Source organism: Antechinus flavipes, chromosome 3 (assembly GCF_016432865.1).
Source record: "Antechinus flavipes isolate AdamAnt ecotype Samford, QLD, Australia chromosome 3, AdamAnt_v2, whole genome shotgun sequence".
NCBI lineage: Eukaryota > Metazoa > Chordata > Mammalia > Dasyuromorphia > Dasyuridae > Antechinus > Antechinus flavipes.
The window spans coordinates 238,621,705-238,648,928 of record NC_067400.1 but is presented as its reverse complement, the minus strand read 5'-3'; the positions used below and the strand labels follow the sequence as shown (position 1 = coordinate 238,648,928).

General features: G+C 35.2%; 1 protein-coding gene across 4 annotated transcripts in view; it reads right to left on the bottom strand.

Annotated features, from left to right (window-relative positions):
* Window positions 1–553: 553 nt before the first annotated feature.
* NPAS2 (neuronal PAS domain protein 2) overlaps window positions 554–27,224 on the bottom strand; it is a 236,947-nt gene continuing 210,276 nt past the window's right edge. For all 4 annotated transcript variants that reach the window (XM_051984739.1, XM_051984736.1, XM_051984737.1 and 1 more), the window contains 9 exons: window positions 23,374–23,515; window positions 22,335–22,444; window positions 20,652–20,744; window positions 15,149–15,295; window positions 6,996–7,199; window positions 5,895–6,082; window positions 5,120–5,212; window positions 2,881–3,052; window positions 554–1,986 (listed from right to left, as the gene is read on the bottom strand). In XM_051984739.1, coding sequence (XP_051840699.1) covers window positions 1,777–1,986; window positions 2,881–3,052; window positions 5,120–5,212; window positions 5,895–6,082; window positions 6,996–7,199; window positions 15,149–15,295; window positions 20,652–20,744; window positions 22,335–22,444; window positions 23,374–23,515 — 1,359 coding nt within the window. In that variant the 3' untranslated portion in view covers window positions 554–1,776. The remainder of the gene's footprint in view (window positions 1,987–2,880; window positions 3,053–5,119; window positions 5,213–5,894; window positions 6,083–6,995; window positions 7,200–15,148; window positions 15,296–20,651; window positions 20,745–22,334; window positions 22,445–23,373; window positions 23,516–27,224) is intronic.

Here is a 27,224-nt window from a genome sequence, read left to right as displayed (position 1 = left end):
ATGTCAGAACTGGAACATACCTTAGATGTCATTTAACCCAACATCTTTAAATCACTAATAGGGAAACTAGGCCCAGAGTAATAAGGTGATTTATTTAAGGTTCTACAGGAAGTTAATGAGACAGCTAGGATTTGAATCCCAGTCTGCTGGCTTTTAAGTTTTCCAAAGCTCTCTTTAGAGAGGATGCTTTTTTCCTTCTCTTAGTTATATAGATTAATATGGATTAGACTTGTGATTTCACTTATAAGGTATATAGAAGGGAACCTTTTCTAAAACTTAATTAGAATAATTGATAATCCTGAGAGGTAAATCACTTACCCAAGCTCCTACAATTAATATGTTCATGTTTTTACATGAATTTTGGTCTTCCCACCTTTAAGACCAGCTCTCTATCCATTATGTCACACCCACCTCTCACTTTCATTTTATTGAATACGAATGCATTCATAAATAAAGACAATTACATGTTTACTCATAAATACATATACGTATATATCCATATACGTTTATGTATATATAAACATAGCAAGAGACAGGAATTGCCTCCATAGGAAATTGTACAAATTTGTTAATTTATTACAAAATGTCCACTCACAGAAAAGCACAAGAAAACTTTTATACTTGTGAAATGAACTGGTGTTTCAGATACAAAATAATTTACACATAATTCCATACAATTTTATTTTTTATAGAAATAGGTCATTATTACAACAGCTGTACAATACACTATGTTTTATAATTACATAAAATCTTTTCTTTAGAAACATCTCAACATAACAAAACATACAAAAAAAGCAAAAAGTGCATTTTTAAAGGAAAATTCAATCCTAGGTATTTATCATGAAAGATATGTAATAAGATGCAGCATCCCCATTCAATGGGCCAAAACACAGTGCATTTTCCTCAGTGACCTGTAGCCCCAAACAGAGGTGATCAACTGTTTGGGAGGCAGAAATATATCCTCTTTGTGTTCTTAAGTGTCTCAACAGAATTCCAGAATATCAGCTGCATGATTGTGCTTACCATTTGAGTCCTCCTTTGTAGTTGTAATTAATAAAGTAAACAGGTATAGTCCAGTGTTATTTTCTTAAGAAAGAAACCAAACCCAAAACAACTACCAGAACAGGAAGGGTTAAAAGATCTGTTCTGTAGTTTTAGGTTGAAGAGTATGACCAGCTCTGCCTGTTGTTATTGTAGTTGTGGTCACGACATGAAGTAAATAGACTTTTATTTTTTTTTTTAATTTTATACAGAAAGTGCCTAAGTTATTTCTTCTGTGCAGTTGTGCAAAAAAAATATTAACAATAATAAAAATAATCTCTTGTTCTTTCTCTCTTCAACAGATCTTTGACCCAGTGCTTCTCAAATGCAAAGGAAAGAAGATTGAAAGAATAAAGGCCAAATATTTCATATAGACAGTCCACAGTCAGCTGGAGTAAAATGGATGTGCTCACAAGGATGTAGCAAAAAGTGCTTTCTCCAAGTGTTTACCCAATAAGGATGGGATTCACACAGAATACTGTTCATTTCCAGTCTGAGTGGTCATGTATGGCTGTAGAGTACATCGAGATCCACTGAGCCAGGGGGAACCAAGGACAACCAGATCTTGATAATTTTCTATCTATTGCAACCTGCACTTTGAGATCTAGGAGTTCTGAAATGTATTCTGCAGTGTGCAAAAGCCAAAAGTTTAGATCCAAAATCCTTTCCTCCCCTGCCCTGTCCCTCTTTGTCCATTGGTTAAAGCTGATTGTGTATTGACATTCTGTTGGCATTCTATCGTGGAGGCTGCTGGAGGCTTGAGGACTCTGATAGACTGCTAGGCCTTCGGGATGAATGTGGAGGTGGTGGCGGTGGCGGTGGCGGTGGTGGTGGCGGTGGTGGCTGGGGAGGTGTGGGATGATATCCCATGGTCCCTTGTTGTGAATAGGCTGGTAGAAGCAGAGAGTCTTGCTGTTCATTGTGCAAAGAGGTTGGTGTCTGTACCTAACAAAAAACCAAACAGACTTGATTTACGATAATTGTCGCTTGCCCAGCTAGATTCAGTGCTACCTTCAGAGGTAAGGCATGCAGATAACATCCCCAAATGGTTAATCCACTATCTCACTAAACATGAGTGGAAGCCAGGGGGATGATACTCTGAAAGTATCTGGGGATACATGGCATACGATGTTGCCTCTCTTTTTCAATAATGCTACTTCTTACTGCTTCCCTCCTGATTTAGTGAATGGAAGGAATTCTAGGTGAGAGAAAATTGTGCCACAAGAGAGGAATAAAGGGCATCAAAACAAGGTATATATTATTTTTCTTATTAGATTGTGAGCTACTTGTAGATAGAGTCTGTGGCTTATTTCATTTTTGTATCCACAGTGAATTGCACAAAATAGCTACTTGATAATTTTGAGTTGAATCGAATTGTGTTTGTTCATTGTTATTTTTCCATAGGTCTTTTTTAATAAGGTAAATTCCTGTATTATTGTGGCTTTATGTACTCCAATAAAGCATTCAAGAAATCTTACCAAATTTTGAATCTGTTCAGGGACCATCTTTGTCATGGACATTTCTGTAAGACCTTTGAGTGATCATTAAACAAATAGTTCTTAACCATTTTTGTGTATATCGTGGACTCCTTTGTCATCCTAGTGAAGTCTAGGGATCCCTTCTCAGAATAATGTTTTTAAATGCAAAAACAAAGTACATTACAAAAGAACACTGAATTGTAGTTATCAAAATATTTTTTAAAATGCCAAGTTCATGATTATAGGTTAAAAACTCTTGGTCTAAATCAAGAGTTGAAACAGGCTTTGTCAACTCTTATCTCTTCTTGGTATAGTCCATCATAGAAGTCTCCTGTTTCTAAATTCTCTGCCCATCTCCTACCTGCAAATAGTGTGGTGGCTGCTGGGGCTGTAGAGGCTGCAAGGGGGATGGCTGAGTGGTAGAGAAGCCAGGGTGCAACACAGCTTGTCCCATCAGCAGAATAGGGGTGGAGGTACTGCTGCTAGAGGTTTGCACTTCCAGACTTGGAAATCCAGATGGACTCTGAGGATATCTATTGGATTTCCAGAGGGAGGGAAAAAAATAGTTTTAAGAATGAGATATTCAAAGTCAACTGCAAGAAAAGACTCTGGCATGAAGAAGTCAACTTATTGTCCTATAGAAATTCAGGAGAGAAAAGAAAGAAAAATGGAATCAAAACATCAGAATTTTATTGGCTACAAATAACTTAACCTAAAAAAACCAAGTTGGAAAAGGGCATAATGGAGAGAATGATGGATCTGAAGTCAGGCCAGATCCAGATGTAGTTCCATTTCTGATACTTATTAGCCATGTGATCATGAGCAAGACACTTACTCAATTTCCTTATCTGTAAAATGAGGAGAATAGTACCTGTTATATCTATCTCATGAGTTTGTAAGGAGCAACAGTTTTTCCTGACTCAACACTAATTCCAATGTGTTACCTAGTTAGCACTTTAAAAAAGTCAGAATTCACAAAATAAAGAATTTCGATATCCAATGACTTGACTTAAAGCATCACTAGAAACAAACATAACTACTAGCTAAGTGAACTAGTGGATAGAGTAAAGGACTTGGAACACCTAAGCTCACCTAAATTCAAATACTGGTTCAGACAGTTATTTAACTCTGATCCTGGGCAACTCAGCCTCAGTTTCCTAATCTGCAAAGTCGGAATGAAATTAGCATCTACCTCAGAGGTTTGTTGTGAAGATCAAAGGAGATAACATATGTGCTTTGCTTAAAGAGCTATATTAATAGGAGTAATGTTACTATTATAATCAGAGAAAGTTTGTCTCCAATTATTTGGACCATATGGATAAGACAGGCTAAAAACTCATTTAGAAACGTTGGCTGAATCTTTGGGTTTAGGATGTTTAAAAAGAATGCTACTGTGTGTCTAAGAGGAGACTTGATTGGACAACAAGGGTTTGAGGTTATTCAAGACTACTGTGAAATGGGTCATTCTTTACATACCCTGGAAAGGAATTAAGGATGATTTCTCTGTTGAATTGTGGAGTGAAAGGAAAGTGATAATGAAATTGGCCCAAGGTAAGTTTAGAGTTGGAGAAAATGGAAGCCTGGGAAGGACACCTCTGGAAGGTTCAATGAAAGCTCTCTCAAAAGCAGGTGGGAATCTCTTCTAGAACCTCTGTATGGTTCTTTGTTGAATGATAGCTTTCTTACAAAAATTAAGCCAGAATTTTATCTGGGCATTATCTGACAGATATTTCTATTTCAGTCTCACTTCCAGTACATGGAAACATTTTATTTTTCCAATAGCTTTTCAAATATTCAACTTCATGTTTCTAGTAATACTGACCCTATTAATAAGGGAATAGTCAATAGTGCTGTTGAACACAGTTCTATTCTGATCCTCAGGCCTAAATGATATAAGCAAAGCGGGTAGGGGAAGAATATTTTTGTGGATGGAGGTGGAAATAAATTTTACAAATTTCTTAATATCCTACTGATACATCACCAATGCCACAAGCTGGCAGAATCAAAGTTACTATTAGTGGGGCTTTTTGTGTGTTGGACTGTTTTTTTTTTTTTTTTTTGTGGGGGGGAGGGGTTGGGAATGGGGTTGGGTAAGGTAGAGGGGCTAGAGAGAGGTGGTAGAAACAAGACCTACGATTTCATTGTCTTATAAGGAGCTCCCAATGAAAAAACAAACAAATAAACAAACAAAAACTTATCAGAACAGCAACTCTTCTTTAAATCTTAAAGGATTTTCTTAAGGTATTGATAGGTCAGTCTCTAGTATATATGAGAAGGAGATTCAAGAGACTACTCTCCAGCTACTTCTCAATATCAATGTTTAGAAATCATAAAAAAAGGTACTGTGGAGTTAGTGTAGCTAACCTGGGCCCACCTAAGTTTATGGTCTGAGAGTGCAGGATTTATTAATTTAATTAATTGTTATGGAAGGAGAGTGCAGAAGAGGGGCCTTTTTAAAAAGACTCAAGAACATCTAAATACATAATCAAAACAATTACTTCTGATTCTAGTAGGAGGAAAATCATATTATGATGACAATCAAGTTTTCCATTCTCTTTCTATCCACGTCTCCCCCCAACCCCCTTCCCTCAACCACTTACTTTACTTGCCGACCAGTGCCACCAGGGTCTGAGGACCTCCTTGCATCACATGACCCAGGCATCATTGGCTGGATTGGTTGGCTAAGCAGCAGTCTTTGGGAAGAAAGAGAAAATAATTTTCTTTACCCTTTTTGTAATGCCCGATCCTATAGTGTCTATTGATCCTGGGTATGTTTGCCTTTAATTCAAATACCTTCCATTTCAACTTAAATTTACTTTTCTTGCCCTCCTAGTTGATACCTAGCTGAGTTGGTCTGTCCACTGGGCTTTTGCACTGTGTCATGCAGCTTTTTGCTTCATAAGAATATCTGAATTTCCCTTACCTTCATCTTCAAGAATGAAAAGGAAATCTAAGGAACCACTTTAAGACAGATTATCAGTTACTTTTTTTTTTATTATAGTTTTTTATAAACAAACCATATGCATGGGTAATTTTTCAACATTGACCCTTGTAAAAACTTCTATCAGTTACTTTTTAAAGAAAGGCATTAATTTTAGATAGCTAAAATGAAGCATACTACTCACTCCCTGTCAGAGAGGTGATGGAGAATATGTAGAAAGAAATATACATTTTTGGATATAGTCAATGTAGAGATTTGTTTTGCTTGAATATATACATATATATTTGTTAGAAGAGCTTTATTTTTGTCCTCCCATCTTCAACCATATGTGGGGAGATGGGAGAAAGAAAAAATAAACACTCTTAATTGAAAAGTAATTTAATTTTTAAAAATAAGCAAAAAATAAAAACACACAAAAAAGATATTGTTTATACCTGAGTTGCCTATCATGGCTGAAGTCTGGACTGGGGTGACATTGTCCAGTATCCTGGGTGACAGAACCAGGTGTGGTCAGGCTTAGCGCTTGTGGGAGTAAGGCTGTGCTGCTGAACTGTGAGGTTAAGCTGCTCACGGAGTGGCCATTTCCCTGCATGACTTGGGTACTTCTCATTGGCTTTTGACCCTGGAGCATGATTTTAAGAAGGAAGACATGTCTTAATAAAAAAGGTCTGAAAGGTACTTTTCATCTTGCCAGTTTCTGCCAAATCTCATCTGCCTATTTTGCCATCATTCAGGAATAGGAAAAGACTAAAGCCTCTTTAGAAGAGAAGCTTTGTGGTTTGGCTGATGCCTTTGTAAGATGGGCAGGCATATAAGAAGAACAAGTTTGGCAGATAATTCTCAGAGCACAGGCAGTGTCAGGAAAAGGGCAATAAGTAGGGCTGACCTGCACCAACCTGTGCCTGTAAAATCAGGAGTATGGATAGCACTTAGATTCAGCTGCTTACATAAAGTGGCCTAAATGTCTAGTATCTAGAATCTCAGGGGAGATTAGAGTCTATCTGGTTTCAACCTGTACTTGAATAAGAATCTTTCTTTAAAATATATGCAACAAGTGGATATCCAGTCTTTCTTTGAAGGCCTCCAATGAAAAGGAATTCATACTATCTGAGGTCTTATATTCTACTTCTACTTTTAGATACTCTAATTGTTAGAAATTTTTTTTTTACATCAAGCCAAGCTTTGATTCTGCAAATTTAGAAGGATGCTCTTCTCTCTCCTTTTTAGCCATCTCAAGTTAGGAACAAAGCTGAAAAGGCTAGTTTTAAGATACCTTTTGAAGCAAATCAGAAAACAAATAAAAGGAGGAGAGAATAAGTTATTAAGATTTAGATCCAAATGAACCTTGAGATTTACTTTAAAAAAAGAAAGAGAAAATCTGCTGAAAAAAATGTCATTTCTTTTGACTCAGTTTTAAATTATTTTCCACTCTCCAGTTTTCTTCCTTTCCTTATCAATAACAATTCATGTCTTTCCTCTTTGGTGTCTGCCTACAACTGTTGGGATAATGGAATCTGGAAGAAAAGCATAGTTACCTGGCTTGCTATCACACTAGATTCCCGTAGCAGCTGCTGGTTTGCTATTTGAGAAGTTGCAATTTGGCCTGGGAGTTGAGGACTAGGAACAAGCTGTGGCTGGGAAACGACTCCTGATCTCTGCTGTAGCTGCTGTTGCTGCTGAGGCTCTGGCCGTTGTATGCTGCTAAAACTTAGAGATACTGCTGACTGCTGTAAAAACATCTGCAAAGAGAAGATCAAGAAAATCTGCAAATCAAGAAAACAAAAACATATCGTAACCAGACTTGCCAAATGGTAAGCCCTTTGAGAGTACGGACCATACCTTAATCTTTGAATCTCCTCCAATACCTAGCACATAAAAGATTTTAAAAGTTGAATTCAAAATTGAATCCTCACCCACATGTGCAAAAATGTTTATAGCAGCTCTTTTTGTGGTGGTAAAGAATTGGAAATTGAATGGATGTCCTTCAATGACAGAATAAGTTATAGTATATGAATGTCATGGAATATAATTGTTCCATAAGAAACAAACAAGCTGATTTCAGAAAAGTCTAGAAAAGACTTATATGAATTGATGTTGAGTGAAGTGAGCAGAACCAGGAGAATATTGTATAAAGTAACGTAAGACTGTGTGATGATTAACTATGATAGCTTTAGCTCTTCTCCACAATACAGTGGCAATTCCACTAAACTTTGGATGGAGACTGAATGAGGATCAAAGTATATACTTTCACCTTTTATTTTATTTTGTTATCTTTCTTGTGGTTTTCCCTTTTGTTCTGATTTTTTTTACATGATTCATGGAAATATATTAAAAATGATTGTAATGTATAGCCTATATCAGATTGCTTGATGCCTTGGGGACAGGGGAGGTAATGGAGTGAGTAAGAAAAAAAAATTTGAATTCAAAAGCTTACAAAAAAATCATGTTTACATGTAATTGGAAAAACAATATATTATTAAAATAAAATTTTAAATAGAGGAAAATTGAATCCTCTCTGCTTTACAATCCTAATCCATGTTAAGCTACCAATGTCCCACTTCACCAAAAACATTCCAGGATCAGTCTGTGTTTTGAAACCAAAAAGTGGTATGGGGTATCTAGTATCATATTATGGGTGAGGAAGATCTGGGTTTGAATCCTGCTTGGTAGCTATATGATAATTAACATTTAATGTGTCAGCTTCAGTTTCCTCATCTATTAAATGAGGATGATAAAAGCATTTAGTTTACTGGGTTATTCTAAGAATCAAATAAAATAACATAGTTAAAAAGCACTCTGCTAACCTTAAAGCATTATATAAATATTAGTTATTGATTAATAAACTGTCCATTAATAAAATGTCTGTTAAAAGCTAAAATTTCCGTTCAAGTTGTTTTTATATTTATGTAGGAAGTATGTACTAGCTTCTCAGTTTCTTGTTAAATCAAATAATATTATTATCATGATCCTACCTGGGGGAAAAAATCTACCAGTTGTAAAAAAAATAAGTGAAGCCCCTTCATGACCTTATGAAATGGCCAGAAAGAACCTGGGGATGTTCTGAAGTGTTTTCCATATACTTTCTTTTATAAATGAAAGCAACCCTATTAATGGGGAGTATTGTTTGTGTATATGGCTGAAAGTATTAAAGGATTTTAGAACTGGGAGAAATCTCAAAGGCCAACTAATCCAATCCCTGCCACAACACTCGCAGCAGCAGCAACAAAAACAACAATAGCTAGTATTTAGAGTTTACAAAGCACTTTAAACATATTTCTTTAATTTGAACTTTATAAAAACACTGTGAATTAGGCACTATGTTTTACAGATAAGGAAAATGAAGCTGAGAAAGATTTTAAATGTCTGGTCCAGGGCCACATAGCTAAAGCATCAATCCCTTTTATGAGGAAAGTTAAGTGTATTGCCATAGATCACAGACATAACTGGCTAGCAGGACAGCCTGGTTTAGACAGCAGCCTGATTCTTAGACTGGTGCATTCTTCCTGGCATTTCATATTCCCTTGTTTTTTGAATGAAGGAAAAAATACTACTTTAGAAAATGCTTGGAGTCTCCACAGACATGAACTTACATATTTGAGGTTGGTGATATTTATAATTTTAACAGAAGTCACAGTTACATTACATAAAATTAAACATTTGGGGAACTAAAAGGGATTGGATTAAATATTCTATGTCTAAAATTCTATCTCTCCTTCCTTTGCATACTGTTTCTCTCAACCCTCCCCCAAAAGAAATTATATAATATATAAGAAAAAGTTCTGATGAGACAGCTTAACTGTCATTCCTGTCATTCCATTAACAAGGCATTAAGTTAAGTCTCAAAAATCATCCACCTGTTCAAACTCTTTCTTCTTCCCTCCCTTCCTTCCTCTTTTCTTTCTTCTCTCCCTTTCTCCTTCCTTCCCTCCCTCCTCCCTTTCCTTCCTTCCTTCTTTCCTCCCTTTTCCCCTCCCTCCTTTCCTTTCTCCTTCCTTCTTCCTTCTCCCTGCTCTTGGTCAAAAAAATAATAACCTAATTACTATGATAACACATATTTATATAGTTCTTTTAGGTTTGCAAAGCATTTTCCTTACCATAAATTGGTGAGGTATACAAGTTTTGTCATATCCATTTTATAGACAAAGGTCAAAGAAAATAAGTGTCTTGTTCAAGGTTACAGACTTGAGATCAAGTGTTGACTCCAAAACTAGTGTCCTCTGTATCATAACTGTTACAACAGCTTGCAATTATGTAGCAGTTTAAAGTTTGTAAAGCACTTAATGAGTATTATCTCATTTTATCCTCACAACAACACTGGGATTATTATCTCCATTTTGCAGCTTCAAAACAGAGAGAATTCAAGTGACTTGCTTGTAAGTGTCTGGAACTGTTTGCAATCAGGTGTTCCTGATTCCAATTACAAGGTTGCATCCATTATATCACCTGTGTGTACAACATGACCTTTCAAGAATGTGCCAGATTGCATATAAAGTTGGCACAGAAACATTTTGAGTCTTAATTTTGTCAGGGGAAAGAGGGAGGGAAAAATCCAAGTTCTTTATAGTCATAGTAGTTTTCCCAAGGCAAATTGTGATGGAATAGGGAAGTCTACTCCTATTGTATGTTACTAATTCACAGGAACTATTGTTCTTTCATTAGCTCTGTAACCCTGGATAAGTCACTTAATTTCTGTCTGCCTCAGTTTCCTCCTCTATAAAATGTGGATAATAGTAGCACCTACTTCTCACCATTGCTGTGAGGATCAAATGAGATAATATTTGTAAAGGGCTTACTTAACATAGTATCTGGCATTGAATAGGCACTTAATTAATGCTAGCTATTTCTTTTCTATCTTTGTATCCCCTCGAATACCCTCAACCACAACAAGAACAGCAACAATAACAACAATACACTCAATAAATATAAAAGTACTTTAAAAAATACACTGTTAACTCCTTAAGGACAGGAATGTTCAAACAACATTTAAGTACCAACTATATGCAAAGCACTGTGCTGGAGTGGGAGATAAGAAATAAAAAAAAGATAAATAAAAAACACTCCCTGCTTTTGAAGAGACTTTTTTTTTTTTTGAGGGCAAGGAAGTGTATGTGACATGACTGTGTGATTCTATTTCTCTCAGTGCTTATAACAGCACATGGCACATAGTAAACTTTTAATTATTGTCTTTCATTCTCAAAGAGGACCAATGACATTACAAGGGCAATGTTTTGACTTATGTGTGAACCGGCTATGAGAGGCACAGAGCTGCACAAAGTGATCAGTCTTAATCTCTCTTCCAGAGTCATTAAAATCCAGTGGCAAGACAAAAGTCAATATGATTAGTTATGGCCTAGGACCTAATAGGTGCCCTTGGCCTGTCTTTGCCAGGTTTAGGTTATCTGAGTCCACACCAATCAATGACTGAGGACTAGGTAAGAGTTAAGCCATAAGAAGGCTCAATTTACCATCACCCAGATATAAGCTAGAAGCAGCTAGATGGCCCAGTGGATAGAGCACTGACCCTGAAATCAAGAGGACCTGAATTCAAATCCAGCCTCAGACACTTGATAGTCACTAGCTGTGTGACCTTGGACAAATCACTTAACCCAAATTGCCTAATTCACAAAAAAAGCAATTAATCACATAGATGTAGAAGGGAAGGCAAAAACTATTGAGATTTTATCCAAAACAGAAAACAATTTATATTTACACACATTCTAAGCCATAAGAACTTAAATAATAGGCTGTGAATGTTTGGGTTAAGTCTATAATTGACCATTCAATGACAGTCAATAATTTAGATTTTAAAGTAGAGTCAAATAGCTCTATTTAAAACATAGTAGGCTTTTTAAAAGCTTATATTTCAAGAAATCTAAAATTTATTAATCAATTCTCCAAAGAATTTGGAAGACTGGATAATATGCCCACATTTATGTCCAAGATACATTAAATTCAGGCAACATTATGAAATATACATTGAAGCAAGTCAATGGAGTGGAGAAAGAAGACCATGTAAAAAGGCAAGATTACTTGTAGGTGGCAAGGAAGATAATGGTAATAGAGAGATGAGAAAATGATCAATGCTGTGTAGACAAAAAAGAACAGGAGTTGAGAAATGATTAAATATGAGCTTAAGGATCTGTGCAAATTAACACAAGACCTACAGACATGAAGGACAGTGAAAGTACAACAAACAGAAATAAAGAAAGCAGAATGAGGAGTAACTTTAAGGGAAAAGTCAGTGTGTAGTAAATGTTGAATCACTGAATGAATGCCTTAGAACTCTTAGGTCTCTTTGCTCACCTCAGGCACCACTTCCTTCAAAAGACCTTTTATAATTTTATTGTTGTTCATTTTTTTTTTTTAAATTTGTGTCCAACCTCCTTCAGGACGCTATTTGGGGTTTTCTTGCCAGATCCTGAAATGATTGGCCATTTCCTCTTCCTACTAATTTTACAAATGAGGAAACTGAAGCAAATAGGGTTAAGTGACTTGCCCAGAGTTACACAGCTAAGAAGTGTCTGAGGTCAGATTTGAACTCAAGTCTTCCTGACTCCAGATCTGGCACTCTATCCACTGTGCCTATTAGATGGCCTTTTGTAATGCCTCCAATTATTAGTATGCTGCCCCACAGATCACTTTTACTTTGTTTTAGTTTTTATTTATTTCAATTGTAATTTATGATATAATTGAAAGGGAAAAAAAAGATCCTGGAGGGAATGTGAAAAAATTAGAATACTAATTCATTATTGGTGGAATTGTGAACAGATCCAACCATTTTGGTGTTCAATCTGGAATTGTGTCCAGAGTTATTAATCTTCCTACACCATTTGATCACTATTACTTTGTAGGGAATCTACATTTTTGTTTTAATCACTTTGTATGCTTTAAGTATAATGTAGGCTCTTTAGGTGCAAGAATTGTTTCATTTTTGTATTTGCATGGAGCACAGTGCCTGATACATAATAATTGCATAAATGTTTATTATTGATTCTTGTTCTTGTCTTTAAGTCAGGGAAATTTACTATACATAGCCAGCAGGGGGAGCAGAGGTTTGCAGTCAGAAATACCCCAATAAAAAAAGATTATAATTTGGGTCTGCAGGTGACCAGAATTTTTGAACAGAATGACTCTCTTCTGTATAGCATCTAATATTTTAAACTCCAGCTGCCACTTGGTAAGGACATGTGCAAGCCTGTCTCTAACAACAACAACAACAACAACAACAACAACAACAACGATAACAAACCTGAAAATAAAAACAAATGGGTTTTTAGTAAATGTCCTTGATGACCAAAAAAAAAAAAAAAAAAAAAAAATTATGACAGCATATTAGAGGAGAATAAGAACCAGAACTAGGTCACTAGATCTGAGATTGGGAAGCTTTTGATTTTTTAAAGTTTTATTTCTTTTTCTTTTTGCTCTTAGGCATTTCTAGATTATCTGTTTAAACCATGATTTACTTTCTCTGCACCAGCACTTCCCCCTTCCCAAATCACCTCCAATGACATTTAAGGTAATCTTCATAAAAACACATTGTGTCTTATTTGAAAAGTATTCTGTAAGTACCAAGTACTTTTTTATATACCATCTAAAGGGAAACAAAATCTACCAGAATGAACAGTATTAAAAAAAAAAATCACTATATATATATAATTTTACTTCTGATTTTCCAAGGGGATGGGGAAAAAAATGTTCAAAGCAACTTCACCAAAGCATACCTATTACATTTTATCTACTTTTTAAATTTTAGAGTTACATAAAATAAGGTGAAAAATTAATTTCCTTTTTTTCTGGTCAAATATTTTTGCAATCTATATTAAAACTTTTAAAACTTGCAATCTGAAAAATAAAGCAGCATAACATATAAGAAAATATTTCCTACTTTGGTTCTATTTTTTGGGAAATTCCAGCATAAAGTTAATCGAAAGAAGACATGAGACAATACAGTTTAAATACTTTCTCTTTTTGGCATTAGCTGTAATCAATGCTACAGAAGTCAAATGTCTGGGTTTCATGAGGTGAATCAACTATAATCAGCCTTGGCTATAAAGAGAAAAAGTAATGAGTACCAGTAATGAGGGGCAAAAGGGCAAGCTTATGGCCATTTGATATTTTAAAATCCTGCTTTATTATTGAAATGTATTTTTAAAGCCAGAAAATTCAGAAGTCAGTGTTTTTAGAAATATGTTAATATCTCTGCTTTGCTTTTAACAACTTCTGGCCCAATTTTCTTCTTCCTGTGTATGTGAAAATCCTACTGAAGTAATTTGAGTTGAGTAGGTTCTGGGAAGAGTGATATGAACCATTAATCAGGTACTAGATGGATGAGGATATACTATAGTTTACTATGCCATCGTATAGAAAAAATAAAGGAGTAAAAACTGGACACTGGCATTTTAATTTTTACTTGTTTCCTTTGAAATTAAAAATCTACAACCTCAGTGGTGCATCACTAGTTCTCTGCCTATCCCCTTTTTAATTTCCTGGATAGAGTAGAAGTCAGAGAAATGGAGTTTAAAAAATAAAACCTTTTTTTTTTTTTGAAGTGTCCCTCCAATTTTTAATAATCTTCTTGAATACTGCATGGATATATCTCAGCAATTAAGTTTTTCACACACTGGACCCACTTTCTATAACACTTTGAGGGTACTTTGTGTACTCTTGGACAGAAGAGAGAAAATTCTTCTAGTGCATGAAATGAGAGAAGAGTATTAATGTAATAAAATAAATACACATGAGTACATATTCATATGTGTATACCTACATATATATATATATATGCAAAATGTCTGTTGACTGTGTGCTCATAAAAATTATATGTACATATATGGAAAAAGTTTATGTACATATATGTGTGGATAGACAAGTGTTGATATATACAAATATATATTATTTATACAAAAAATGCCTAATGATTGTATATGTATAATAGTTGTACATGCTATAGATACAAAAATGTTTGTCAGGTATACTTATAGGTGTGTGTATGTGTGAATGTTGTACATATACCCAAAGGAGTCCATGATAGCAGAAAGGTTAAGAACTCCTGCCCCATATATTTATCTTGTCCCCCTATAATTAGCCTTTGCCCTTACCAGTCTGTGCCATTTTGAAAAAGGAAAAGAGGAATTGTTAGCTCTTGATCCACATGTGTTTTTTCCAAAAATGAAAATCAACCAAGATCATATTTATTTGTTTTCCTCATAGTCACAAGGTTCATGAATGGCACCGTGATATCTATCATACTGAAGAAATTCAGATAGACACTAGGAATTTATAGTCAGAGAGCGATGATACTAATGTACACAGAAAGACAGGACAAAGAAGGGTGGAATGAACTCTGAAAGGAACATTAAAAAAGGAAATAAATCATGTAGTATCATGTATATGTTGAAGTCTAACACTGTATCAGTGTATTAGCAATGGAAATTTCATGCTAAGCCAGAGTGAAGACCAGGAAGTATTGACTTGTACTTTACCCAGTGTGCTTAGAATATTTGATGAATAGGACTAAAAAAGATTGCCTGGAGTTGAAGTGAGGATGTTGTTGAGAAAGTTGTCCTATTTCTGGGATCTCTCATAAAACAGATCTATATCTCCTCTGAATTGAGGGGGGAGTTGGTAGCCATAGACAGCCATAGTTGTCTTAGCAACAGCCTTAGCAATCTAAGTTTCAGGGCCTTACCTGGAGGTTGGAGTCCTGGACCATACAGAGCTGCTCCTGGATTTTATGTAGTTCTTCTTGTTGCCACCGAATGTTGGCCTGCAGGATCCGAGTCCTCTGCTCTAGCTGGTCTTTGATGGTTTGAAACATGCTGAATTGTGCTGAGAACTAGAAAGCAAAGAGAAAAAAAAAACACACTCACATTTAATGTTGATTTTCATCATTCAGATAGGTTTCAATGATGAGTCCTCCATATTTATTTTTTGCATGCCCTTGCCCCCCCCACCAGTGTCAGTCCAGTGACCCCAATTCAGCCGAGAAGGGAGAGGCAGCAATGTCCATGAAGGTTTTAATATATATATATATACATATATATATATATTTGAATCTAATGACAATGATTATTTGCTTATAGCCTATTTTCTTTTAGGTGCCACATAGTATAGTGGAATAAGCATTGGACTTGGAGTGAAAGAAGTAACTGAAATAAAGTCCTAACTCTCTTACTTATACTAGCTACTATTTATAAAGTCCTTTAAGGCTTGCAAAACACTTTACATGTTAAAAACATGAGTACCTTAAAGTTTTCAAATTGCTTTATATATATGATTGTACTTTAGTTTCACAGCAGCTCTGTGAGGTAGGTACTAAAGAGATTATTACATACATTTTATGGATGAGATAACTAAAGTTTTAAAGGGTAAAGTGGGACTTAAGCCATTTTGTTACCAAGTGTCAAAAGCAGTTAATGTGACCACTTAATCTTTTTCGACCTCAGTTCCCTCATCTGTAAAATGGGGGTGTTTGACTAGATGATCACTAAGGTTCTTTCCAGCTCTTAATCTATAATCCTCTGATATTATTTCTTTCTAGGTCAGTGGAGCTCATTCTAAATTTGTTATGATAAATTTATCTCACTACAGTCTGGTAATACCAAGTTATTGCTTGATTTTGTAAGTGCTGATTGCATATTCATTTTCTAAATTCAGTTGTGGGGAGAGAGACAGAGACAGAGAGAGAGAGAGAGATTTTGAAAAGAATGTCAAAAGCAGGACACCAAAAGAAGTCTCTCTCCACCTCCATTTACTCCCAGTGAGGGCATGGCAGCTTGCATGTGACAGATTCACAGACATTTTTAGGTTCTATAATTATCCTGAATGTGATCCTGGACAGCACCGGCCTGTTATGTAATGGATCACGAATGAGCTTTAATTTGATGGTACATTACACTGAAGCATGCTCTCTAAACTGGCCTTGAGGGCCTTTAGCTAACTGGCAAAGATTTGGGGGTAGCTCATGACATCTTTCCTCATCATTCCCTAGATTCTTGATGTTTCCCTTCTCAAGAGAATCTGGGTCAGTGGTAGCAAACAAGCAAGCAAAATTACCCCCAGAAAAGTCAAATACGTTAATAAATAACATTCTTGTTTTGTTTTGTTTTTTTCCCAGTGACAAGATTTTAACTTTAAGTTCTCCTGGGAACAAACTAAAGGTTTGCTTTAGGCCTATAGAAAAGGTTATAAGCATGTTTGGATTTCTTAGCCATTCATGCTATATACCTTAAGGTGGCCCTGTGGAAAACCCTCAAGGGGACTCCAAAATGTCAACTGCTCATTTAATGAGGAAGCAGTGTAGTACCAAGCACCAGATAGACACTATATAAGCAGCCCTGGAGATTTTGGTGAAGACACAAAGATTAGAGGCAGATGATAGGTACGCGACTCTTGGTGACCTCTGTCCAAGATCAGGAGGCTATGCTAATGGTCTCTGATAATGATAATTTTGCTACCCAAATGTGTATTATCATTGTGATTTCTCTTGCTTGCTTCTTCACAAAATGGAGATGATGTATACTATTTGCTTCCTTTAGAACAATGCTATATGTGAGTTAATGGATTTCTGCTAAAGTGCTTTGAGATAGCAAAATGCTAAATAATTTCTTGAGGGAAAATACGCATGATAGCAGACATAGATGAGAGTTGTGGACTGTGGCTAAATTTTCTTTAAGGTTATTACATCAACATTCCCTTTATCCCTGTTTGAAAACTCTGCAGTATTCATGTTCTTCTCTTTTACAAATGTATCCTCTAGTCATTTCATTTAGTTTATTTTTCTCCTGTGTAGGAAATAATGATTTTTTGTGTGTGTGATAGTGAGGAGCTGGGGAAAGAAAATCAAAATAATGGAATTATTAATGATTCCTTATTGGAATAACTAACCAATGTTGGATGATATGCACTAAAACCTCAATTACCAGAATACAAATGATGAAAACTCTGGATTAATTAGAATTTTGAGAGATACAAACAAATTTTAGGAGTGAGCAAAAGAAAACAAACATATAACATATTTTGTTAAAAATAAAATCCAACTTCATTTATATCAGTAATGTCAACCTCAAATTGAAATGGGTCCCTGGAGGCTGCATACTGACTTAGAAAACCATAAATTAAATCATCTATGTTGTATTGCATTTTGATTTAATTTGGTAAAAACATTTTCTAATAAAAGTTTAATCTGGTGGAGTCAAGGCTGTGAGTTTGGGACTTCTTCTGTACACATTATTTCCAATATTCCATAGATGTAGGTAATTATAAAAGTGAAATGTTATGTTACCCCTGAGGAACCGTGGATTTTGAGAATTGAAGGAACCTCAGAGGTTAACTAATCCAATACTTGTTTGAATAAAATCCTACCCTACAGATGATTATACAATGTCTGTGAGAAAATCTCATTCTACTTTTTGGACAGAAATTGGTATTAAGATTTTTCTTCCATGAAACTTCGTAGTACTTCTCTATTAAAGCCACCTATTGTTCCTGGTTCTACCCAATGGGGCCATCCAGAAATCTTTGCCACAAGACACAATGGAGTTTTCAAGTCATGTCCTTCTTAAGTCTTCTTTTCTCCTATCTAAAGATTCCCAATCAACTCCTTCAACTAAACGTCATATGAAATAATCTATGACAATCTCACTATCCAGCATTTATTCCTTTACTATGTTCTGGTTTGTCAATGTTCTTCCTAAAATATGGCATCCAACAATGAACACAATACTCCAAGAGTAGTATCATTGAGTCAGACCATGGAAAAAACTACCAACTCCCTCATTTCCCAATACATTCTAAATCAAGTTGTCATTTATGAACACCACCTTATCTTTTCCACATATTGTCAGACTATTTACTTTTCCTACCTTGAACTTAACACAGTTAGTTTTTTATCCCAAAGGCAAGTTTTCAGTTAATCATCATTAAATTTCACCTTAATATAGTTAGTCCACCATTCTGAATATATCCTGAGATATTTTTAAATTTCAATTCTATCATTTATTACTAGTTCTTAGCTTGATGCTGTTTTCAAACTGGACAAACATTTTATCTACATCTTCATCTAAATCATTGATAAAATTCTTAAAAGGCAGAGGACCCAAGCATAGATTCTTGAATCATTTCACTAAACACTTCCTTCCAAGGTAATGTGAACCTATTAGTGCCTATCCTTTGCAAACCAGCTCCAAATTGGCCCTTAAAAGAAAAAATATCTTTGAAATAGAAAAAAAAAACCTTATGTAGTTATACTAAAAATAATACTGATTATAGGACATACTTAGGCTTTATGTAGGCCAGATCTAAAAGGAAACTATGGCCTATATTCAGAACAACATGCTATATTCTGTTAATCCAGTGACACAGGATGCAATCAGAAGGAAGCATGGCTAGAAAATATAGACTTGTTTGACTGCAAAGTTAATTTAATATTTGAAGTTTTTAAAGTATTTAATATAAGTACTTTCAAATACTCAGCATCATTTATAAAATGTTGTATAAACTTCATAAAGAAGCATTATTCTTGACAAATTCCTATTGAAAAAGAGAAATAGGTACTTGTTTCTATTTTCATTTGATATCTGATTTAGCATTAGTAGTAAAATGTCATCAATTCAGTGGAGGAAGAAAAGAATGAAGTCTTTATGATAGAACATTTTTAGAGGAATAGAGTTCCATTCTTTCTAAGGATGATGCATATTATAAATTAGACTATAAGTGGATACTAATAGATAAAATTAAATACAGTTTAAAAAGATCTACCCCCACACAATTATATACTATAAAACACAAAAATTGTTTATCCTGCAAAAATTGATTTCTAGATCTGGAAGCTAAAGGAGCTTTTAATTTCCTGAACATTTTGTTGGAAAAAAGGTATGGATTTTACATGGAGACTGGTTCTAGTATGGATAAAACACTAAAAATCTGCAGTGAAGGAAACTATTCTGTTTGATTTCCCCAATAAGGATCACATATAACATATCTCAGTTACTACTGGTTCTGCATAAGTAGGCTCTAAACGAATGAAGTTTTACTGTTAACAGGAAGGGTTGTCAGCATGGCTTGTCAAATGTGTTATGTGTGCTATGCTATCCTGTTTCAAAGATAATGCTGCTGGATACTTATGCCAATAGAGGAATGGTTTTAAATAATTTTCCAGTAGTGGGGTAGATTTGCATTAACCCACCCATATGTACACATTCTGGCTGAGTTCCTCTTGTCAAACACATCTGTGAGATGACTTGCTGTGGTTATAGGGTGAAGTTTGTGGTCATGGGTTGAGCAAAGCTAACTGACTGGTCCACAAGGGAATAAAACCCAAAGGCTTGGCTTCCATTAGCATGGTGCATTAACCCATTGAGCTGCTGTGTGCAAATAGTGCATTCAAGGATTTAACTATCCAGAAACTGAACAATTCAGTTATTTAAGGATAAAAACAAACAAACAAACAAAAAAAACACAACCAACATGATACTTCTTATAAAATATATTGGATACCTAAGGTAATCTTCTGGTGAGAAACCTTTTCAAGGCTATTATATCCAATTTAAGGTAATGTGGAAAATAAGAAAAGAGGCATAGAAAACTTGGCAGAACATGCAGAGACCCAGGAAAATTATGAAAGAATTAGAAAACAAGACTAGGATGAAGGACTCGATTGTATAATTTATTTTGGCAGAACTGAAAAAGATGATATTATTTAGAAGAATGTGAATACTACCTTCCCTGTAACATGGAAAATGGTCAAAATGACCACAGGAGAAACAGGGATAAGGATTGGACTTAGATTAGATTAGCTTTAGATTGTGAACCCTTCGAGGATAGGGACTCTTTTGCCTTTCTTTGTATCCCTCTTTGTATGCAATCATTCCTGCTTACTCTTTAATAGAGTATGCAGGTTATATGACTTATTTGCCCAGGGGTTCAACCATCAGTAAATGTCACAGAGGATGGACTTGAATCCAGATCTTATTGGCTTCAGGATCTGCTCTGAATCTACTATGTCATTGGGGGAAGTATCCCCTGATTGGAATTTTGATTTTGTGTCTTAATATGCAGATCAGTCTGTGTGCACACCCATTTATGTGCACACTGAGGGAGAAAAGAGATGCCTTTTCAAATGTAGGAGGGAAAGGTCTCCATTTTAAGAAGAATTTTTGCCCCCTTCCCTACTCCCCAAGAACTAGACTTACCTGTGTCATGGGTGTAGGTGGGCTTTGCAAAACAGCCTGAGGCAACAGATGCTGTGTAAGCAGATCACAGGATGACTGAGAAGGCAGAGAAGCCTGGGGGTGGGGAAGGAGGGGGATTGAGAAAAAAGAATCCTGGTTTGTTAACAGATACAGTTTCCAGAGAATTCTAAAACTTCACAGTTGTATAGCTTATGACACCCTCCCTCATCCCCAAAAGTAAACTGGATAGAATGTGCAGAAGGATGCACAATATCTGCCCCAAGAATGGGACAGATCAAATCCATGCTACAGATAGTGCTATTCCTGTTTTATAGGCTGAGGTAAACTGAGACAAATTAAGGGAATTAAATTAAGGATTAGCTGGTCACACAATTTGTCAAATGAAATTTGAACCCAGGTCTTTTAAATCTAAATTCAATGTTTTTTTCCCTATTACACCAAGTTCTAAGAATTATTCAAAGGAATATTATTTCATCCTGCCCATTCAGCAGAAATAGCTGGCCTTGGCAACTTAGTTCTACTCCGCATTTGCAAGTCTTAATCTTTAATGTATGTGGCTTCAAGACAAATGCTCACCATCAACTAGTGAAAACAGAACTGTGCTAGCTGCTATAAGTGCCCTAGTACTAGGCAATAAGCTTGTAATTTACTATTGTTTATCTTCAGCTTTAGTGAGATGAAATAGGAATTCTGTGAAATTCTGCTTTGGAATCTTTGGAGGAAGTCTTCTGAAAGATTAATATTGATCTTTTGTCCCTGACTCCATTCAGCAAGCTGAGACAAACTGTGGAACAGGGAACTCAAAACCTAATGTGTAGTTTGAAAAATTTTAAATCAAAATTCAATTCAATTAAAATTTTAATTTTTAAAATAAAAATTAAGTTAAATTTCAGGTGAAATTCTAATTAAATTTAAATTTAAAATGAGATTCTAATTCAAGTAAAATTTTAGGTGAAATTTTAACTAAATTAAAATTTGGACTTTTTTAAAAGGTTAAAAAAAACCTAATTTCCAAAAATATAAGGAATAATTAGAGGACAATGTGTTGGAAAATGAGTCATCAGAACTGATCAACAATTTTCATTATATTTGAAAATAATGGTTTGCTGGATCTATGCCCTATATGATTAATGAAAGGAATAGTGCATTGCTTTATAGTCTCCAAAATTTCAAGTTGTGGAGTGTGTGTGTGTGTGTGTGTGTGTGTGTGTGTGTGTGTGTGTGTATTGTTTAGTATATAAGTTGACTCCTGGAAAGCATTAAAACATTAATGTTTCCTAATACAGTCAAATGTAATTTCTAAAAAAGGCTTTTCGAGGCATTTTAGAGGAAACCAGAAATATATTCCAGTACTCTGTCCATGGTAGAAGTTCATCTTATTTTATGTGTGTACTCACAGGCAATGTAGGCAACTAGGTGGCTCAGTGGATAGAGCACTAGCTCCAGAATCAGGAATACCTGAATTCAAATGTGACTTCAGACACTTACGAATCTTGGGCAAGTCACTTAACTATTTGCTTCAGTTTCCTCATCTGTAAAATGAACTGGAGAAGAAAATGGCAAGCCCCTCCAGTATCTTTGCCAAACATAACAAAACAAAATAAAAAAACAACCCATGGTTGACATACAATAATCCCTGAGGCCATGAAGAATTGGACTCAATTGAACAATAGCAACACTCACAGGCATTGCAGCAGATTGACTGAGCCCTTGCATGGGTAACTCCTGTGGTAGGCTGGAGGTCCTTGACAAGGAAGGGGTACTGGATTCTGTGATCAGTTTGGTTGGAGTGGCTGTTAAGAAAGCAACAAGTATTTTTAATGACTCACATATCCTTTTGAAGCAGGCTCTTTAAAAATATTTAAAAATTTAAATTTAAAATAAAATAAATCAAGAATTCCCAGAAGAACTATAATAGGAATCACTGTGGAAGGAAGGACATCTCAGCCTCGATGAATGTGATTGATTAAACACCTATAAACCTTTCCATTTTTTCATTTTAATAGGGACAAGAATAGCATATTGGATATAGCAGCAGGATAAAACATATCCTCAAGCTTCGTTTTACCTATTAACTTCAATGTCCTCTCAATAGCACCTAAGCTCCTTGCGGAGACACTTTTATTGTTTTATCTTTGTATTTTCAAAAGCTTGGCACAGTAATTTGTATATAAGAAGTAGATAATAAATGTTTATTGAATTAAATCGAACAGAATTACTGGGAAGTAGCAAAAACATCAACTTCTGTTTCATCTCTTTTAATACTTCTGTTTTGGATCCCCCTACTGTCAGTGACTTTTTTCTATTGATCATCTACAATTTATCCCACATATACCTTGTTTGTACCTAGTTGTTTGCATGTGGTCTCCTCTATTAAAAGATTATGAGTTCTCTGGGAGCAGGGACTGTCTTTCAATTTTATTTATATTCTTGGTGCTTAGCAGAGTTTTGTGTTAGGCACTTAAAGCTTGAGTTGAGTAACATATTAGCATCCTTTGGTAGAGATATGAATAAGTGATCAAGTGACCACTATGGCATAACAATATAAGTCCTGGGTACCAATCTCCTTTGTAACAAGCATTGACTTGTATTCAATTTGAGGAATACCAATGGACATATCTCCCTATTCAGATGAATAATTGCTTTCTCCTGCCACAATCCATTGAATTGTAGACTGCAAAAGAATCTGGTCACTAGTTAAGTCTTGAGGTGTCATACTCACAGGCAGTCTCAGACATGGGTGTATGGGAAGATTTGTGAGAACTTCTTGAAGATGCTGATGGTGATTGGCTAGTGTTAAGGACAGAGGCACCCACTTCAAGAGCACCAAAGTGTTGTTGAGGATCCAAGCTTGCCCCCTTGTCCTTGAAATACAAATGAATAAAGACAATTTAATTTTCACTGTGAGAATAATGTAAATGAATTCAGTTGTTTGATAACCTTAAATTTGTAGTTTTGATAATAACAGTAATTTTGAGATGATTGTTCCAAACATATTGATGCTACCAATGAAATTGCATTTTGGGATATTGGATTTTTCTGTCACATATTGTATTTTCGTCATTTGACTTTTTAATTTTATATCTCTTTTGAACTGGAAATCCATTCCTAAAGAGAAATTATTTCATCTATGGAAAACTGCTCATCCAGTTTTTCATGGTCTAGGCTTCAGAAGAATTAAGAACAGACCCAAAGAATTATAGGATGTTAGAGATAGAGGAGATCTAGGCAGTCAATCTACTTTAACCCCTTCACAGATTAGGAAACTTGAGATTTGCCCAAAACTTTATAATGATTTGGTCATAACCTATGCAATTTTGTCCATGCGATTTCCACAGCATCATCAATTTCCACCACAGTAAAATGAACTCAGGGATTAAAAAAACAAAAGTCAATATATTGAATCCTCAGATTTTCATTTCATTCCAACCCATCTATAATTTCTACTTTCTTGACATGACTACTAAAACCCAAGTAAGTCTCTGAATAGAAGAAACATGGAAATAGTATCAGCCTATTTTCTTCAGATTCCTATCTATTCATTGTCCAGGTTACCTGGATCTAAAGGACTGCACAGGTGGTATGATGAACAAAGTATTATGTGTTTCTTACTTATATAAGCTAACTTCACATTTCCTATGGCTTAATTTTGTACATGTGGATCAAGTCTGAGATATAATATTTTTTCAAGCTAAAAAGAGAAAAAAAACCCATTATGTATATGTTAGATATAACTATATGGAAATTACTGAGCCATGGGGTTACAATTATGCAATTTGGCACAGTGAAAGGGGTGTGTGTGTGTGTGTGTGTGTGTGTGTGTGTGTGTGTGTTGTACATTTTGCTATTCTTTCTATTAGGAATTGGTATATCTAAGGATCATCTCTATCTGCAACTTTTTAATTGGTCTCCCTTCTTCAAATTTCTTGCAATCAAAGTGATTTTTCTCAAGTGAAGATGTGACCATGACACTCACCTATTCTATGAACTCCAATCACTTTCTATTTCTTCTGTTATATTAAAAAAAATAGCATTAATGGTTCCTTTTTGCTTTTATCCATCATTTTGTAGAGTTAAGTTTCAACTCCATGTAAGTTACCTGATTTATGAAGTTTCACAACAGTACTCCTCTCACTATCAGCTGACTTAAAGAATGTCACAAGATTTTCTTTTTCCTCTCACCTCAGTGTATCCCACTACCACCATTCCCCCACACCCAATGAGAAACCAGATGTCTCAAACTCTATAATCCCATGTTTCCTTTTTTTTTTTTTTTTTTTTTAACTCCCTACAAATTGTATATTAACTATGAGCTTCTGGGTCCTTGGCTACCAAGAACCTTGGGCACAGTTTGTTTTATAAGCACATGAATTGCCAAATAAATCATTGTGTGGATGTAATTATTTGGTTTCTTGATTCTGCTGTTATCTCTTTCAGGATAAAGTATAATTTTATAATAGATTAATATATTTTATCTTTTAAAGCCTCTATCTGGCCCCAACTAAACTTTCCAGCTACAATGAATATTAATCCGCCTTGTACTTTGTGATTCAGGTAAATTGACTTTCTGTCCCTCCTTTGTGTAGATCACATGCCTTATTCCCTTTTCCTATTCTTCCTTTCATTTTACTCTGAGCTTGGAAAGCACTTTCCCTGTCTTCCTAACAGAATTCCTCTATTTCTCCAAGATGTATCACCTTCTACCTTAAGTCTTTCCTAATCTTTCCACTGCTAGTACTCTCTTGCTCAAATTGTCTTGCACTCTTTCTGCTTCAGTATGTGCTTGCTCTCTCCTCATTAGAATGTTACACACTAAGTGTAGGCAGGAGTATGCTGGCAAATGTTAAATAACCAGGTTTCCAAGAAAAAAATTGTGTATAGGACACACTTTCAAATTTAATCTACATAATTAACATTTTCTACATCACACCTTGTTCAGCCTAGACAATCAACAAAACAATTAATCAAGCCCTGATTTTTAGCATTTGCCAATTTCCTGGATATAACATATTCCTGAGACCAGCTGGAGCTGAGTCTATCACAACCCTATTCTTTAGGCTTGTAACTCTAATGCCCGGAGCAATATCTGGCATATTTTGTTGTTGTTGTTCAGTTGTGTCTAACTCTTCATAACCTCATTTGGGATTTTCTTGGCAAAGATATTAGAATGGTTTGACACTTTCTTCTCCAGCTCATTTTGCAGATATGACAACTGAAGCAAACAGGGTTAAGTGACTTAAATTACACAACTAGTAGCTGAGGCTACATTTGAACTCAGATCCTCCCTAGCCTAGAGCTGATACTCTATCCATTGTACTACCTGCCATATAATAGAAGCTTGATTATAAAAACCATCATCTACAGTTTTTCTTAGGAAGGCCATTTCAGAACCAGTTTTTGATTTAAGCTAATAGTTGCTATTCTCATAGGTAATGTTTTGAGTTTTTTTTTTTTTCTTCTGGAACTTGAAGCTGGCAGGAAGTCTTTGCTCAAGAAAAGATACCTATTGAAAATTCACGTCCTAAACATTATGCTATCTTTCAGCCATGATGTATTGCCTCCAACACCTGCCTATTAACAGCTTAATATTATACTCTGACATGATTCATGATGTATTATGTGGCAAGCTTGGATATTAAACACTTCAATAAACAAAGACAAGATGTACCATATCACTATGCTGAAGATTAATAACTGTATTGTGCATTAGCATAAATCATGTCAGCAGAGGATACTCTGAAAGGAGATTGAACTACTCTTTCATTTTTAAAGATGATTTTTATTTTCTTTTATCCATCTCAGTCAATGATAGGTTCAGATATTATTTCTCTAGCAGAGGACACTAATAGCATTTACATATCATTTCAAGTTTTACAAAACACTTTACATGTGTTATCTCATTTAATCCTCACGATAATCCTGGGAGGTAAGTGCTATTATCTCCATTTTATAGATGAGGAAACTGAGGCAGACAAACATTTTAGTGACTTGCCCAGGATGACACATTTACTAGCTTGAGGCTAGATGTGAACTTTATTTTTTCTCACCCAAGCTCAATCCACTATACCTGCGAGCTGCTTCTAAATAGACAAAAGACACCATTACAGAGGGAAAACAGAATGAGAGTAATGTGAATTGGATTTTAGTCCTAGTCCTGACAATAATTAAGAAATTTAAGGCAAGGCACTTTGCTTTAATTATTTTGGTATAACATGAGGAAATCAGAATATATATATGAGTTCATTTTCAAATTTAATATGGAAATATGGTACACTTTCTGTTTGTATTTTAGTTGGCCTGGAATCAAGGACCTTTTAGAGGGCTGGTACACAAGAGATGTCTCTTTAATAATAATTTTTATGGAGAAAGTTTTTAATTGAAGGTTGAATAGACAACATTTAGATTCATAAGAATATAAATCACCTCTAGGAGGGACCATCCAATGCAATCCTCTCATTTTATAGATAAGGAAATTTAGGCCTAGGGAAATTAAATGACTTTTCCAAGATCACACAGAGAGTAATTAATGGAGATAGAAAGCTAAAATCAGAAACAGTTCCAATGTTCAAGTAA